The sequence below is a fragment of the Onychostoma macrolepis genome, chromosome 10, assembly GCF_012432095.1.
Source record: "Onychostoma macrolepis isolate SWU-2019 chromosome 10, ASM1243209v1, whole genome shotgun sequence".
Lineage (NCBI taxonomy): Eukaryota > Metazoa > Chordata > Actinopteri > Cypriniformes > Cyprinidae > Onychostoma > Onychostoma macrolepis.
Genome location: NC_081164.1, coordinates 5,896,573 through 5,912,377, shown reverse-complemented (window position 1 = coordinate 5,912,377; position 15,805 = coordinate 5,896,573). Strand labels below are relative to the sequence as shown.

Here is a 15,805-nt window from a genome sequence, read left to right as displayed (position 1 = left end):
GTATGTTTCAAACATGGTACCTTCAATGAATGGACTCTCTGTTAGGTGTGTGTTCTTGCATGTGATTGGCTGGATTGGTGAGGGGGAGGAGCTAATGTGGCTGGCAGACCCTGAAGAGTCCACAATCCCTGGCTGTGTACCTACAACGTCACCATGAAGATCGCCTTGGTGAGCATCTTTTTGCTGATGCCTCTGATTGACCTCCACGCCAGCATCCAACCGCAGAAAAACTTTGACCTTCAGAGGGTGAGAACTTGTACTTTAGCTGATATTTTAAACACTGAAGCTTCATGAAATGCCTTTTGTCTGTAGGATTGTACAGTAGCAGGTTCCGTTATGCTGGTTTTGGACTAATAGCAATTTCCAAACAGCAGCTTGACAAGTGGGTCTTTGTTGAGTTCAGGCTGGTGTTGTGTGAGATTGAAACAGCTGAATAATGTTTGTTTAGGGATGTTTTTCTTGTCTAGGGCTGAAATACTGACATGTTGATTGGGGTAATGCTCTACAGGGCCGTTTGAGGGGACAGCGATTGCATTAACGGTAGAGACAGTGCAGACAAACAGAGCTTAGGGCAAAGGTCACCGCTCAGTGTTGCAACAAGGACCGAGTGTTTTCTGCCAAGTTCTCAAGGCATCTTCATGAGATTTTATGAAAAAAAGACATTTTTTAAGGGAAGACAAAATATTAGTTTTGTTATCTGATACTGATTGGACATTAGTATCAGGCTAAATTTTTTGGCTGTTGTTTTTCCAAGACGTCCTTGTCTAATTATGCTTATTTTCGTAAGATGGGATGTATGTGTGCTGTGAGCTGGACTGTGTTTGTTCAGTTTGCAGGGAGGTGGTATCGGGTCGGTCTGGCCTATGATTCCCCAGGTTTTGTGCGGCACAGAAGCAAACTCACCATCTCTATGGGCACAGTGGAGCCGAAGGAGAACGGGAACGTCAACATGACCATGTGGAGTTTAAGGTGAAGGACACCCATTTTCACCTATGATTTGTTTCAGAGGAAAAATATTTGTATATAATACAGTAAAACTTATAAGTTCTTTTACATACAAGTTCAGAATTGTATGTATATTCAGAACAACAGCACTTTGAACTCTGTTAATACTGAGAAACATATTTCAGAAAATAATTCATAATGAAGTTAGAATAGTTCCAAAAATATTATTATTGTCATCTTAAAATTATTATATATTTATTATATTATATATATTATATTCACACACTGTGTGATGACTCGTCAATTGTTTTCGTTAACATAGTTAAGAATAGTTTCTAAAATAACTTATATTATATTAAGTGCTTTCAAACGATTAATTGTGATTAATCGCATCCAAAATAAAAGTTTTTGTGTACATAATATATGTGTGTACTGTGTATATTTATTATGTATATGTAAATACACACACATGCATGTATATATTTTGGGAAAATATGTTATGTTTATATATTAAATATATTTATTAATAATATAAATTATATAAATATACACATGTAAATACATGTACATATTCTCTAAATATATACTGTATGTGGGTATATTTATATACAGTCATGGCCAAAAATATCGGCACCCTTGGTAAATATGATCAAAGAAGGCTGTGAAAAGTAATCTGCATTGTTAATCCTTTTGATCTTTTATTAAAAAAATTCACAAAAATCTAACCTTTCATTGGATAAGAATTTAAAATGGGGGGAAATATAATGAAATAAATGTTTTTCTCAAATACACGTTGGACACAATTATTGGCACCCCTAGAAATTCTTATGAGTAAAATATCTCTGAAGTATATTCCCATCATATTCACAATTTTGAGCACCCCAGGGTGATTATGAACATGAAATTATCCAGCCATGGCTTCCTGTTTCACAGAAATATAAATAGGAGGGAAAACAAAGCCCAAGTTCCCTTAATCATCCATCACAATGAGAAAAACCAAAGAATATATTTCAACATCACCACATGTTGTTTGGGAGGATTTCATCCAAAAACAATCTCCAGCATATTCAGTTATCAGACATGACTGGGACTTCAGATGGGACTGGCTTCTATGGTCAGATGAAACTAAAAAATGAGCTGTTTAGCAGCAAACACTCAAGATGGGTTTGGTGAACCTGGGGATAAAAAGTACCCCATGTGTACAATGAAATATACTGCTGTGTTTTTGATGTTGTGGGCCTATATTTCTGCTGGAGGTCCTGGACATCTTGTTTAGTCACATGGCATCATGGATTCTATCAAATACCAACAGATAAAAAATCAATAAGTGACTGACTCTGTTAGAAATCTTATAATGGGCCATGTTTGGATCTTCCAACTGTACAATAATCCAAACACAAACCTCAAAAACAACACAAAAATGGGTCACTGAGCACAAAACCAAGCTTCTGCTGGCCATTCCAGTCCTCTGACCTGAACCCTGTAGAAAATGAGTGAACTGAAGAGAAGCACCACCAACATGGAGCTGTGAATCTAAAGGGTCTGGAGTGATTCTGGATGAAGGAATGGTCTCTGATCTCTTGTCAGGTGTTTTCTAACCTCATCAGGCATTATAGGAGAACATTTAGAGCTGTTAAACTGGCAAATGGAGGTTTCAAAAAGTATTGAATAAAAGGGTGTCGTTAATTGTGGCCAATGTGTATTAGAGAAAAACACTTATTTCATAATGATATTTCCCCCCATTTTAAATTCTTATCCAATGAAAGGTTAGATATTTGTGAATTTTGTAAATAAAAGATCAAAAGGATTAACAATACAGATTAATTTTCACAGCCTTCTTTGATCATATTTACCAAGGGTGGCAATATTTTTGGCCATGACTATATATAATAAATATACAAAGTACACACACACATATATATATATATATATATATATATATATATATATATATATATATATATATATATATATATATATATATATGTGTGTAAACAAAAACTTTTATTTTGGATGCGATTTAATCGCTTGACAGCACTAAATATATTATATTATATTATATTCACTCATCTCCTGTGATCATATGCAGTTCCTCTGGCTGTCATTCTAAGGTCTACATTTATAAGAAGACGTCTGTGCCCGGCGTCTTCACCTACTACAGCACTCGTGAGTCAACATTTAAGACAAATATGACTGATCTGAGCCTGAGAAAATGATACTACCGTTCAGTTTTTTTATTGTAATTTAAGGTCACCGAAGGGTGAAGGATGTTACTGTGGTGGAGACCAACTACACAGAGTATGCCCTGGTCCTCAAACACAAGAAGTTTAACAAGGAGTTCACACAAGTGGCCCTTTATGGTGAGTCTGCGATAAACAACCCTTATCAACTCAAGCTTTTTGGGAGGGTGTTCTTGTTCCTCTGACTTTGTAAATTGTTCTCAGTGCCTGTAATTTCACTGTAGGTCGTACTAAGAAGTTGAGGGCAGATGTGATGGAGAAGTTCAGAGTGTATGCCACAGCTCAAGGATTCCCTAAAGACTCCATACTGACTCCACCAGCTGCTGGTAAACCACTCAAATCACTTACACCTGCAAGTTTGACTGTATCTGGACAATTAAAGGGGCAGTTCACCCCAAAATGAAAATGTGTCATCACTGACTAACCCTCTTGTCGTTCCAAACCTGTATGAGTTTCTTTATTCTGTTGAACACAAAAGAAGATATTTTGAAGAATGTTGATAAACAAACAGTTGACGGTAGCCATCGACTTCCATAGTATGTAAAAAAAATACTATGGGGACTAATGTCAATGGGTACCGTCAGCTACTTGGTTACTTACATTCTTTACATTATCTTCTTTTGTGTTAAATAGAAGAAAAAGAAACTCATGCATAGGGCTGTAAAAATCAATTAACTCCAAAACAAAAGTATTTTACTTAAAGGTCCCATGACATGCTGCTTTTTGGATGCTTTTATATAGGCCTAAGTGGTCCCTAGTACTGTATCTGAAGTCTGTTTCCCGAAATTCAGCCTTGGTGCAGAATTTCAGCCTCTATGAGCCAGTCTCACAATGAGCTTTCCTTAGGACGTGCCATTCCTGTGTCTGTAGCTTTAAATGCTAATGAGGAGGAGAGAGGCGGGGCAAGGTGGAGGGTGGGTGTGTGGCCTTAACCAGCTTGCGCTACCATCCGCTAATGTTGACAGTGGATGTATCGCAATGGCTCATAGACACACAGTCATTTAAGCTTTTCAGTTTGACCCAGAATCTGATCCGGATGGAGAAGCACCGGATGAAGAAGTTGCAACTCAGCAGCTACAGCAGGACGTCTCCGAATGGTTAGTTTAAAATATTGTGTCTGGATACGGTACTTTAGTTGGTTTGTTTATGTATGCTGTTACAGTTATTATCATGTAGCTAATGCTAGCCATATGCTCGGATGAAGGAACTAAAAAACTACTTCGGTGTTCATTTGTACATCCAAACACTGAGCAACTATCATGCTTCGCTCGTTTGCAAGCCATGATGTCTCTCGAGGAAAAAAAAATATTGCGCTCACCTCGCACGGTAGTATCTCATTTTCTCATGGGCGGGCAAAGCAGAGAAAGGGGAGGTAACCTTTCCCCGTATGACGGCATAAAGGGAAGATTCCAGATTGGGCATCTGAGCTTTCATTTTCTCAAAGGTGAAGCAGGATACCCAGGGCTCGGTTTACACCGATCGCCATTTCTAGCCACTGGGGGACCATAGGCAGGCTAGGGGAACTCATATTAATGTTAAAAAAAACCTCATAAAGTGACATTTTCACGCAATGGGACCTTTAAAACTTTGTACTGTTTATATTTATATGTACATGATATAAATGCGCTATTGCTGTCAAACGATTAATTGCGATTAATCGCATCCGAAATAAGTTTTTTTGTTTACATAATGTCTGTGTACTGTGTTTATTTATATAAATACACACATGCAGTATATATTTAATATACTTGTATATACATTTATATTTTATATTATATATGAATATATTTAATATATAGACATAACATATTTTTCTTAAATATATACATGCATGTGATTGTATTTATATATACATAATAAATATACACAGTACACACACATTTATTATGTAAACAAAAACTTTTATTTTGGATGCGATTAATTGTTTGACAGCAATAAAGTACACACACACACATGCAGTGTATATTTAAATATATTTATATATAATATAAATCAAATGTTTTGGAAGCGATTTAATCGATTTTACGCCCTACTCATACAGGTCTGTAACAACACGAGGGTGAGTAAATGACAACAGAATTTTCATTTTTGGCTGAAAACTGAATGAATGTGTAAAAGGCTCTTTAGGGTTTGAATGACATCGCAATGCTGTTCAAATTGACGACATAAAGTAATTGGAGAGTTAAGTGGTTGTCAAATATTAATGGCTCATGTTTATAGATGAAGTGATATTTGGTTACTCTGATAGGACACCTGAGGAGAAGATTTTAATAATTTGATATATTTGGTTGTCTGAAATCACAAAATTATGGCCTCATGGGATAGTAAAGCGTCCATTGAATGCACACTTCAGAATCCAGGCAGTCATCCGGGTACTTTTAATCGGATAATACTCTGAATTCACACATACTACTCTTTTGGCGTACTGTTTTCAGCATTCTTATAGTTTTTTAAGACTATACATGGTTGGACACACAAATAATTGCTTAAGAATTAACCTTTGTTCACAATCCATTTAAATGTTTGTTTATTTATTGTCTAAAGTAGTTGTACTGTCTGCAAAATTCTCACAAAATCTCTCATTTTTGTATAGTCTTTTTAGAAAACTGTCCTCCTTCAGGAAGTTAGGTAAGCGAGAGCTTCATATCTAGTTTTTTCAATCCCCGTTTTCTCCCCTCGTGACACTACTAGAAGATATTCACTCAGTTTGACAGCCTTGAATATTGTTTTTTACTTGTTTTGTCTCTCTTTCAGTTCACAATCACATTTAGAGCTGGAGGAAACACATCATCATTAATGTGCCAAAATTATGTCTGTTTGTGACGGTTTGTAACTTGATGTCATTGTCATTTGCTGTGCTTAGTTATATTTATGATAAAACACTGAATCTAGGCATATCATCATGTGTCTGATGATCTTTGCTGGCAAAAAATAAAACTTTTTTTCTGATCATATCGTGTATGTTATTCACATCTGGAGTTTGGCATGAGAAATGAAAGTTAATGTGCGAATAAGTATACAGATTTCTCAAAGATTGTGTTAACAGGAAAAATATGAACTGGCTATTGCGTTTGTGACTGAACAATCGCGCTCGCTGGATGCCATTTTTTGTAACAGATGTTTGGTAATTCTACATAAAAATGGTATTTGTTGCAGAGCAAATCTGTTTTTGTTTCATAAATTCAAAACATTTGTTATATAAAGTCACTTGGCAAAAAAACTGAAGATGAAACTCTCGTCTCATTTTGATTCTTACATGCTTACATTTAACAGAATCATGCTAATATTAATGTTGTGTAATGTTGTATATGTCAGAATTTCAGCCAAAGCAAACAAGAACACAAGGCACAAATAGGTTGGAGTCAATATGCAGATAAGAAGACCTTTGTTCTGTTTGTTTTGCTGGACTGGTTTTGGGGGTGGTGTTGCACACTTGGCCCGCAGGTCGATGTCCTGTGGATGGAGAGACAGTCGTGGTTCTTCACATCTTCATTTGGATCACAGAGAGTCAGAATGAAGAGTGTTGTTGTGGTGTTTCTGCTGCCGCTCCTGGGCCTGTTGCATGCTGGGCCGCTGCCCGATGAGCCCGTCCTCCAGCCCCAGGAGAACTTCGATGTGAACCGGGTACGTTATGCCTTTTGGATTTTGTTTGTGTATAGAGCAGACTAGTTATTACACTTGTAAAATATTTCTACGTAGTCAGTTTCTATATAGAGACAAATGTCTAAAAATAAAAATGCCTTGAATGCAAAACAAAAAAACTACACATGATTATTGCCCAGGGAAAAGAAGACATAATTCATTTATCACTTATTAAGCTTTTGTGACAACATGCCCCAGTGGTCACACTAAATGTGGTATGTTGTCACAATGGGAACCTGTTTAAATACACAAATTTTAGAAAACACTTTTAAGGTAAAAAGACAAAAAAATATCTGTTTAAAGCATTTTATAGGCTATTTATTTGCATTTTGTCAATATGTTATATTGTAATAAAAATAAACTATAGTTAAAATTTAGAGGAAAAAAAGGTACAAAACAATATATACAACATGAAACAACACAATTCAAGACATATCATGAAATAGGTGTTTAAAATTTTATAGGCTATTTATTTGCATTTTGGTGATAGAACGGACTATAGAACAAAAATGACACAATATCCTTTTTTAACATGAAATAAATAATAAATATTAACAATATAATAAATTAAGTCAATAATAAATACATAAATCAACTCATGAAATAGGTGAAGAAAAATCATCTCTATTTAAAAGGCTTAAAAGGTTACTCCACCCCAAAATGAAAATTTTGTCATTAATTACTTACCCTCATGTCATTCCAAACCCGTAAAAGCTTTGTTCGTCTTCGGAACACAATTTAAGATATTTTGGATGAAAACCGGAGGTTTGTGACTGTCCCATTGACTGCTGAGTAAATTACACTGTTAAGGCCCAGAAAAGTATGAAAAACATCGTCAAAATACTCCGTCTGCCATCAGTGGTTCAATCGTAACGTTATGAAGCGACGAGAATACTTTTTACCATTTTGGAGAATATCTGCTGGACGCAAACTGCGTACGCTGTTCTGTGTCAGCCGCACCACGCGGATACACTGTTTTCGTGTGGCGCGGCTGACACAGAACAGCGTACGCAGTTTGCGTCCAGCGGATATTCTCCAAAATGGCGCTACGGTGACTCAGAGGAGATGAATTGATGAATAAAGTAGTTATTTTTGGGGGTTTTTTGCATACAAAAAGTATTCTCGTAGCTTCATAAAGTTCAGATTGAACCACTGATGGCAGATGGACTATTCTGACGATGTTTTTCATACCTTTCTGGGCCTTGACGGTGTAATTTACCTGGCATTATTGGGTGGAGTAACCCTTTAATAGGCTATTTATCTGGATTTTAGTGTTTCTTATATTGTAATTAATATAAAATATTTTATGACAAAGTAGGCTATATAAAACAAGAAATAGCATACAATATATACCAAATTTTTAACATGAAATAAACATGAAACAAAACAATTCATGTAAGTGAATTAAGTATTAGGCTACTTGTATAATGATAATAATAACTTAATAACAATTATAACTACTTTAATTATAGCATTATGCAAAATATTCAACTGAATTTTTTATATATATTTATATAGATAGATAGATGTATAAATTGATATAAATATAAATGATATAAATTGTAATGTTAGTTTGTAGGTCTCTTTTGGTCTAATGCGAGTGTTAAGGTGATACTTGCATTAAAAAAAATTCACGGGCTATTATGCAGTGCAGTGCATTATTACCATGAATATTATAATCTGGCCAGTGATGTGATCCTTCTAACGTGTCCACATCCACCTGCATTTGAACCTCTAATTGACCTTATTTCTCCTAATCTGACCTCAAGTTCATGGGCAAATGGTATGATATTGCGATTGCGTCCACATGCAAGTGGATGAAGCAGTACAAGTCAGACGCAGCCATCGGCTCTACAGAGCTGCAGTCCAGCGGCTCGACCGAGACCATCAGCATGACCCGGATCGGCCGCAGGTACAGAGCACATCCAATCAACACACTACTGTTAATACTACTACTAAACACCCTCAAAATAGACCCCGTATGACAGGCATTGTGTGTTTATTCTGCAGACATGGAACCTGTAAGTCCATCAGCGGAGAATATCAGCTGACCAAAACCCCTGGAAGATTTCATTACCACAGCGCCAGTGAGTTCAGCTCCACAGCTGTCAATCACAGAGCGTCCTTGTGTCATTTCACTGCTGTTTATGTGTCTTTGCTCATGTAGAGTGGAATGCTGATGTGGACACCTACGTGGTTCACACAAACTACGATGAGTACGCTCTGGTGGTGATGTATAAACAAAAAACAGGCGGTGAAAAAACCACATCTGTCAAACTCTACGGTAAAACATCTGTTTTCTTCTTGGACAACAATTAGTATCGGTCTTTCATGATCTCAAATCAAAATAGTGCTGCATACTATTTCTAGGGATTTTTAAATGTAAACACATTGCACTCTTAAAAATAAAAGTGCTTCACGATGCCGCAGAAGAACCTTTTTTTTTTTTTTGTCTAAATGGTTCCATAAAGAACCTTTAACATCTGAAGAACCGTTCTGTTTCGCTGAAGGTTCTTCAGATTATAAAAGGGTAAGAAAGAGATGGTTTTTTAAAGAACCTTTGACTGAATGGTTCTTCTATGGCATCGCTGTGAAGAACCTTTTAAGCACCTTTATTTTTAAGAGTGTATACGTAAATATCGGGGAGTATAGAGTAATCATTATCAGATCTGGGTAGTAATATTTTTACAAGTACTTATGATTAGATTAAATTACATTTTAAAATACTTGTAATCAGACTACAGTTACTCTTTAATTGATTGCATGTTATTCACAATAACAATAAATGATTTGTAATTGATTGATTCTCCATAATTCCTCTTTATCATCTTTGAAATGTTCCTTTCTCAAATAGCCTCCCGCTTATATACACTCAGAAAGTCTTCCAGTTGTGTCAGTCATTAGTCAGGTGGATACACAGCAACACTGAATTTACAAAAATCATTTCAGGTGTAAGAAGGGTTTCAACATTGCATCAACTACTGATGAACACATTCATTTTTATTTGAATTATCACTCAGTTGGTTATTTATTTATTACTATGTCTTCGGAAGGCTTTTGTCGTTCACACATAAAATTTCACACTATTTCTTATTTACATAATGCAAGCAACTTTTGTCATCTGAACATCTTTCACCTAATATGTTTACTTGAAGTACACCTCAGATTTAAAATAAATATGTGACCCTGGACCACAAAACCAGTCTTAAGTCGCTGGGGTATATTTGTAGCAATAGCCAAAAATACATTGTATGGGTCAAAATGATCGATTTTTCTTTTATGCCAAAAATCATTAGGATATTAAATAAAGATCATGTTCCATGAAGATATTTTGTAAATGTCCTAATTCCTACCATAAATATATAAAAACGTAATTTTTGATAAGTAATATGCATTGCTAAGAACTTAATTTGGACAACTTTAAAGGTGATTTTCTCAATATTTAGATTTTTTGTTTTTGTTTTTGCACCCTCAGATTCCAGATTTTCAAATAGTTGCATCTCGGCCAAATATTGTCCGATCCTAACAAACCATACAGCAATGGAACGCTTATTTATTCAGCTTTCATATTATGTATAAATCTCAATTTTGAAAAATTGCCCCTTATGGTTTTGTGGTCCAGGGTCACATATTTTAATAATTAAGTATCACAGTTCTCTGTTCACATGACATGCAGGTAAACAAATAAAGTATTTACTTTTTTACTGTTTTATTTTGATTTATGTTGTTTTAAAATAATTTATTTTATGATTTAATTATCAGCTTTGCATTAAACTCATGAACCTCCTGCAGTTCCTTCATGAACCCTAGTTTGGCAAACCTTGACATAATGTAACATTTAATGCACTTCATGATGTTAACAACAACAAATGGAATATATATATATTTTTAGTTATATCAATATGGTGCAATATTATCCTGTTTAAATCGATGTGATAAATGAGTTAGGTCAAAAGTAATCAAAAAGTAGTCTGATTATATAACCTAAAATGTGTGATGTAAAGGATTACGTTACTTATTGCAGTTTTTGTCATGTCATTTGGAATCGGTAAAGGACTACAATTTGTAAGTAATCTTGCCAGCTCCGTTTACGCATCGTTCATGGAATGTTGGATGGTTATCCAATTTTTTAAAATGTTACTATTTATTTCAAAATGTTCCCGAGAGCATTCAAAAGTAACATTCTTTTTTATAAAAGAAAATGATCAAATGGAATGTTCCCTTAATGTTTTAAAAACTAGACATTTTGAAGATTCAGAGAACATTCAGCAGTGATGTTTTGGTAATTGAATGGGAGCGTCTGGGTTGTCTGGTTTGTGTTTGTTGTGTAGGACGTGCTATGCAGCTGCGGCCCACTCTCATCGAAGACTTCAAGACTCTGGTGGCTGAGCAGGGAATGAGTGAAGACACTATAGTTATCAAAAAGAACAAAGGTACCCTCATGACACAAACCAATGCAAAACACGCTTTTATTTAGACCAGATGTCATTGTTTTTGGCTCTGTGTCGTCAGGTGAATGTGTTCCAGGTGAGCAGGTCACACCAGAGCCACAGATCCAGGTGAAGACCTCAGCACACACACCATAAACATTGAACATTTACATTTCAGCTAAAAGCTAATAGTTACTTAGTGGGATTGTTCAACCACAACTTTGTCATCATTTACTCATCCTGATGTCGTTCCAAACCTGTGTTTTGTGTCTGCTGAATCCATACAAACACACAAACAACACCTGAGGGTGAATAAATAATTGTCACATCTGATGGAATTATTTGTGTGACTGATATAAGGGTGATTAATAATCCTGTCATGTGGTTCGATCTCAATAGAGGGCGAGGAGGAATGTGGTCCTGCCGGCCCCTGAGGAGGGATCGGGTGACGATACGCCCATGTTCAGAGGACCTGGTGAGAAATAGTGCCACTTATGTGATTTCATATATATTCATGTATGTAAACGAATATCATATGTGGTAGTTGACAAATTTTTAAATAATGTGTTATGGTATAATAATGTATAAGGTGTAAGTGTTTACAACACTGGGTGTTTTTGTAGATTTCATGACTGGTTGGTAACCATTTAATTAAATTATTACTATTATTTATTTTAGCCCTGTGGTGTGACAAATGTTTTAAATGTGCAAATATGTCACAAAATTACTAAGGTCATAAAAGAGCATGTGTAATTATTATTATTTTTAATTGCCTTTTGATTGGTTATCCACACATCTGAGCTAGTTTTTTAAAACAATGCGTTTTAATTATTATTTGGGAGGGTTATGTGTGTGTGTGTGTGTGTGTGTGTGTGTATATATATGTATATAATGAAAAAAATGTCTTCATATTAAGATGCAACAAAGATTTTAAGTATACATTACTGTTCAAAATTTTGAGTTCAGTAATATTTTTATGATATTTTTTAAAGGTTACATTTATTTGATCAAAAATACAGTAAAAACACAATATTGTAAAATACAGCAGTAAGCCGTGGTTTACAGTGAATTTATAACAGCTAAGGGGCGTTGTTAGGCACGACGCGAAGCAGACCACGGCTTCACGGGCGTATTGCTTTTACAAAACTGTTATTCCATATACTTAGTAAGGTTTCACAAAATAAAACAGCAAAAAAGTGTAATGATATTAATAAAAACAGTATTCTTCCTATGGAGAGTCCCCGTAAACCACATATACCAGACTGTGTGTGTGTGTGTGTGTGTGTGTGTGTGTGTGTGTGTAGAAGCGTGTAAGTCCCAGCCAGACTCGGGTCCATGTTTCGGGATGGTGCAGCGCTACCATTACAACTCATCCATCATGGCCTGTCAGATGTTCACCTACGGAGGCTGCATGGGAAACCAGAACAACTTTGTGACTGAAAAGGAGTGTCTGCAGAGCTGCCGCACTGAGGGTGAGTGTGTGTGTGTGTGTGTGGATAATGACCTGCTCTCAATGCATCTGTCTGTGGTGTGGTTTTATTACACACACTGTATTTGGTCCCTCAGCCGCCTGCAGGCTGCCCATGGACGCTGGTCCCTGTAAAGTGTTCTCAGACCTGTGGGCCTTCGACTCGGCCACGGGGAAGTGTGTGTCCTTCAAATATGGAGGCTGCAAGGGCAACGGCAATAAATTCTATAGCAAGAAGGAGTGTGAGGAGTACTGCAGCGTTATGATGAGAAATGGTGAGACACACGCATTACACCAGAAAATAGCAGATTTTTTCATTAATGTCGTACATATTATCATCAAAATTGTAAGGAGAATTGTGACGGTTGTGTCGTTTTGTTATGGATTTGCAGGAGATGACGAGTTTCTCACAGTGAACTGAGAATGCTGTGAATGAAAATGGAGAGTTACTTTGTTTCAAAAAGAAAAGTGCAACACGGATCAGTTTCCAACCGGCATACTTCAACTTCAGCATTAACACAATAAATAAAGACCTGTCTAATGTACTGGTTGTGCACTTCATTTTTAATACATTTTAAGAGACCATATTATTTTTAATTTTATTATCATATTATTATTATTATTATTATTATACTTTTTTTTTTTTAGTTTTCTTTTGCTTTAAAAATAAAAATCAGTAAAATTAAAACTTTTTTTTGTTTTTGAAAAAAAATTCAATGATTCAATGAAAAAATTCAAAATGTATTTAATTTTCTTGTCCAGTGTGAACAAAATTATTTTATTTTATTTTGCTTTCTTTAAAAAATAAAATCCAGTAAAAAGTCAAATACAAGTTATTTCATTATTTTATTTTACTGTATTAAATTCATTTTATTTAGTTGTCCAGTGTGAATAAAATTGTTTTTTGTTGTTTTTTTGCTTTTGCTTTAAGAATAAAAATCAGTAAAATTAAAACTTTTTTTTGTTTTTGAAAAAAAATTCAATCATTTAATTTTCTTGTCCAGTGTGAACAAAATTATTTTATTTTATTTTGCTTCCTTTAAAAATAAAATTCAGTGAAACATAAAATACAAGTTATTTCATTATTTTAGTTTACTGTATTAAATTTATTTTATTTTATTTAAAAATACTTTCTTTAAAAACAAAATTCAGTAAAAGTAAAATACAAATTCTCATTATTTTATTTTACTGTATTGTATTTTTGTTTTCTTTTGCTTTCTTTCAAAATAAAATTTCAGTAAAAATATTTTATTTTGTTTTATTCTTTTTTTTTTTTTTTTACATTTTATTCACTTTCATTTCATTTTGCAGTAAAAAATGATATACATTTTTTTTTTTTTAATGTTATTTAATTTTATTTTTTTTCCACTAGACATTTTCTTATAATTGCCCCCGGTCTCCTCGACTGACAGTGACCAGGAGAGGTCAGTGTTGTCTACTGAAGGAGATCTTCTTACCAGCTCTAGTCTCTGGAATTGTGTGAAACTGCCTGCTCATCTGATTTCACTGCTGATCTGTGACCAGTTTTATCGCTCTTATTATAATACTAAAGCAATACGTTCAGGCTCATGAAGCTGATCCTGCATACGGGCAAAAAAAAGTCCATTCTGGGCAAAGTCCCCAGCAGCCCAGCCAGGCTTCCTGCCCGCTGTTTCTCAGAATTCACGGCTGGTGATGTTGCTGGGAGAATGCTGGGAATATCCGGAGAGGAAAAAGGAACTGACGGCTTTCAGTGACCTTCCGGCCAGGGCCACATCACCTGCTCACACACACCCTCCTCACACCAGCGCTCTACATCCACACACTTAATGCCTGCTTACAATGTCTGAATGTCATTGCATTAGCTACTGAATATCAAACCAAATCAAATGTTACTCAAGCTTTTCTCAGAAATTATTCGACTGTTTTTGCTCTTACTTTTAGGTGTTTTTAGTGGATGCATGAAGTCCGTTCCCTCACGTTCACGTAGGTGTCCTAACAGAGGCACCACAGGTGTGCTTACACTGTTTGACAACCACAAAAGTGTCTATAGTATTAATACAATGAAACCGCACAAGACGTGTACTCAAACACACACACAAACATCCGCAAACACATGCTGACGCAGCAAACACAAGCCCACAAAACTACATCATGCTTTTCAGTTTAACCCAACCACAAAGACGATGCAAAATCTGAAGTTCCTCAGACATCACACTCCTTTCTCACACAGGCGTTCACACAAGAAACACCGTGTGAAAATGCTAAATTACATGTGAGCGGATACACCTAGAATATCATCACTACCGGTTTATTTCAAACCCACATCCATCTGCCACAGAGAAAGATTATTAGTGATTTATTTTACTTGTTGGGATTTCAGGTCTTCAACTTCAAGTTTTGCACTTTTTGTACATGAAAAACATCTCAAATCCTGCAGCTTGTTATGAAGAGATCTGTTACTTTTATCACCCAGGGGCCGCTTGCATAAATGCTTAGACTAGTCTTAAAAAGTTAATCATTTAATTTGTTTTCTTCAAGACTGGTCATGAATTAGTCAGCTACAAAAAGGTAGATTGGCCCAATTAAAATCAGAAAAGACTTATTACTCTGATAACAAACTGTTAGTTGGTCAAACTAGTTCTTAAGGGTCACGCCACGTCCCAATTTGCCTACTTCTACTATGCCCAAAAGTATGTACTCTTTTTGTGAAGAAAAAGCATACCTTTGAGTATGTAGCAGAAGAGTAGATGAGTTTTGGGACTTAACTGGATCTTTAATGGACCACTCTGTTGCTGTCACTATTTAAACTGCCCTGTCAGTCATCTTGTCACAGTTAACATTCTTCACATTTCAATTAATTTAATTTCCTACCGTGTTGGAGAGAAATGAGGAGGCGTCTCTCCTCATGTGTTTGCATAATGATGCATTTATAAGTTAATGACCAAATGTGTCTTTCAGTGTTGTTGTAGATGAAATATAACATGGACAACATTAAATAAGTATTTTTTTCATCAGGTTAGATATTGATTATTAATTACTCAATAGAGTGGGGGAATTATGACGTCAGAACCCGGAAGAGTAAATCGCTGTGGGTTCCT

General features: G+C 35.4%; 2 protein-coding genes across 3 annotated transcripts; both read left to right on the top strand.

Moving 5' to 3' along the window:
• The first annotated feature begins 65 nt into the window (after window positions 1–65).
• ptgdsa (prostaglandin D2 synthase a) lies at window positions 66–5,832 on the top strand. Of its 2 annotated transcripts, XM_058789021.1 has the most exons (6): window positions 68–246; window positions 830–969; window positions 3,035–3,111; window positions 3,195–3,305; window positions 3,410–3,511; window positions 5,779–5,832. In XM_058789021.1, the coding sequence occupies exons 1-6, from the start codon at window positions 154–156 to the stop codon at window positions 5,811–5,813; spliced, it is 558 nt and encodes a 185-aa protein (XP_058645004.1). In that variant the 5' UTR covers window positions 68–153; the 3' UTR covers window positions 5,814–5,832. The 2 variants fall into 2 exon arrangements, with proteins under 2 accessions (XP_058645003.1, XP_058645004.1); XM_058789020.1 differs by lacking the exon at window positions 5,779–5,832 and having other exon boundaries at window positions 66–246; window positions 3,410–3,677.
• Window positions 5,833–6,632: 800 nt separating this feature from the next.
• ambp (alpha-1-microglobulin/bikunin precursor) lies at window positions 6,633–13,270 on the top strand. Its single transcript, XM_058789016.1, has 10 exons — window positions 6,633–6,809; window positions 8,597–8,739; window positions 8,838–8,914; window positions 8,995–9,111; window positions 11,159–11,260; window positions 11,340–11,386; window positions 11,657–11,732; window positions 12,562–12,729; window positions 12,824–13,000; window positions 13,118–13,270. The coding sequence occupies exons 1-10, from the start codon at window positions 6,645–6,647 to the stop codon at window positions 13,144–13,146; spliced, it is 1,101 nt and encodes a 366-aa protein (XP_058644999.1). The 5' UTR covers window positions 6,633–6,644; the 3' UTR covers window positions 13,147–13,270.
• Window positions 13,271–15,805: the final 2,535 nt, after the last annotated feature.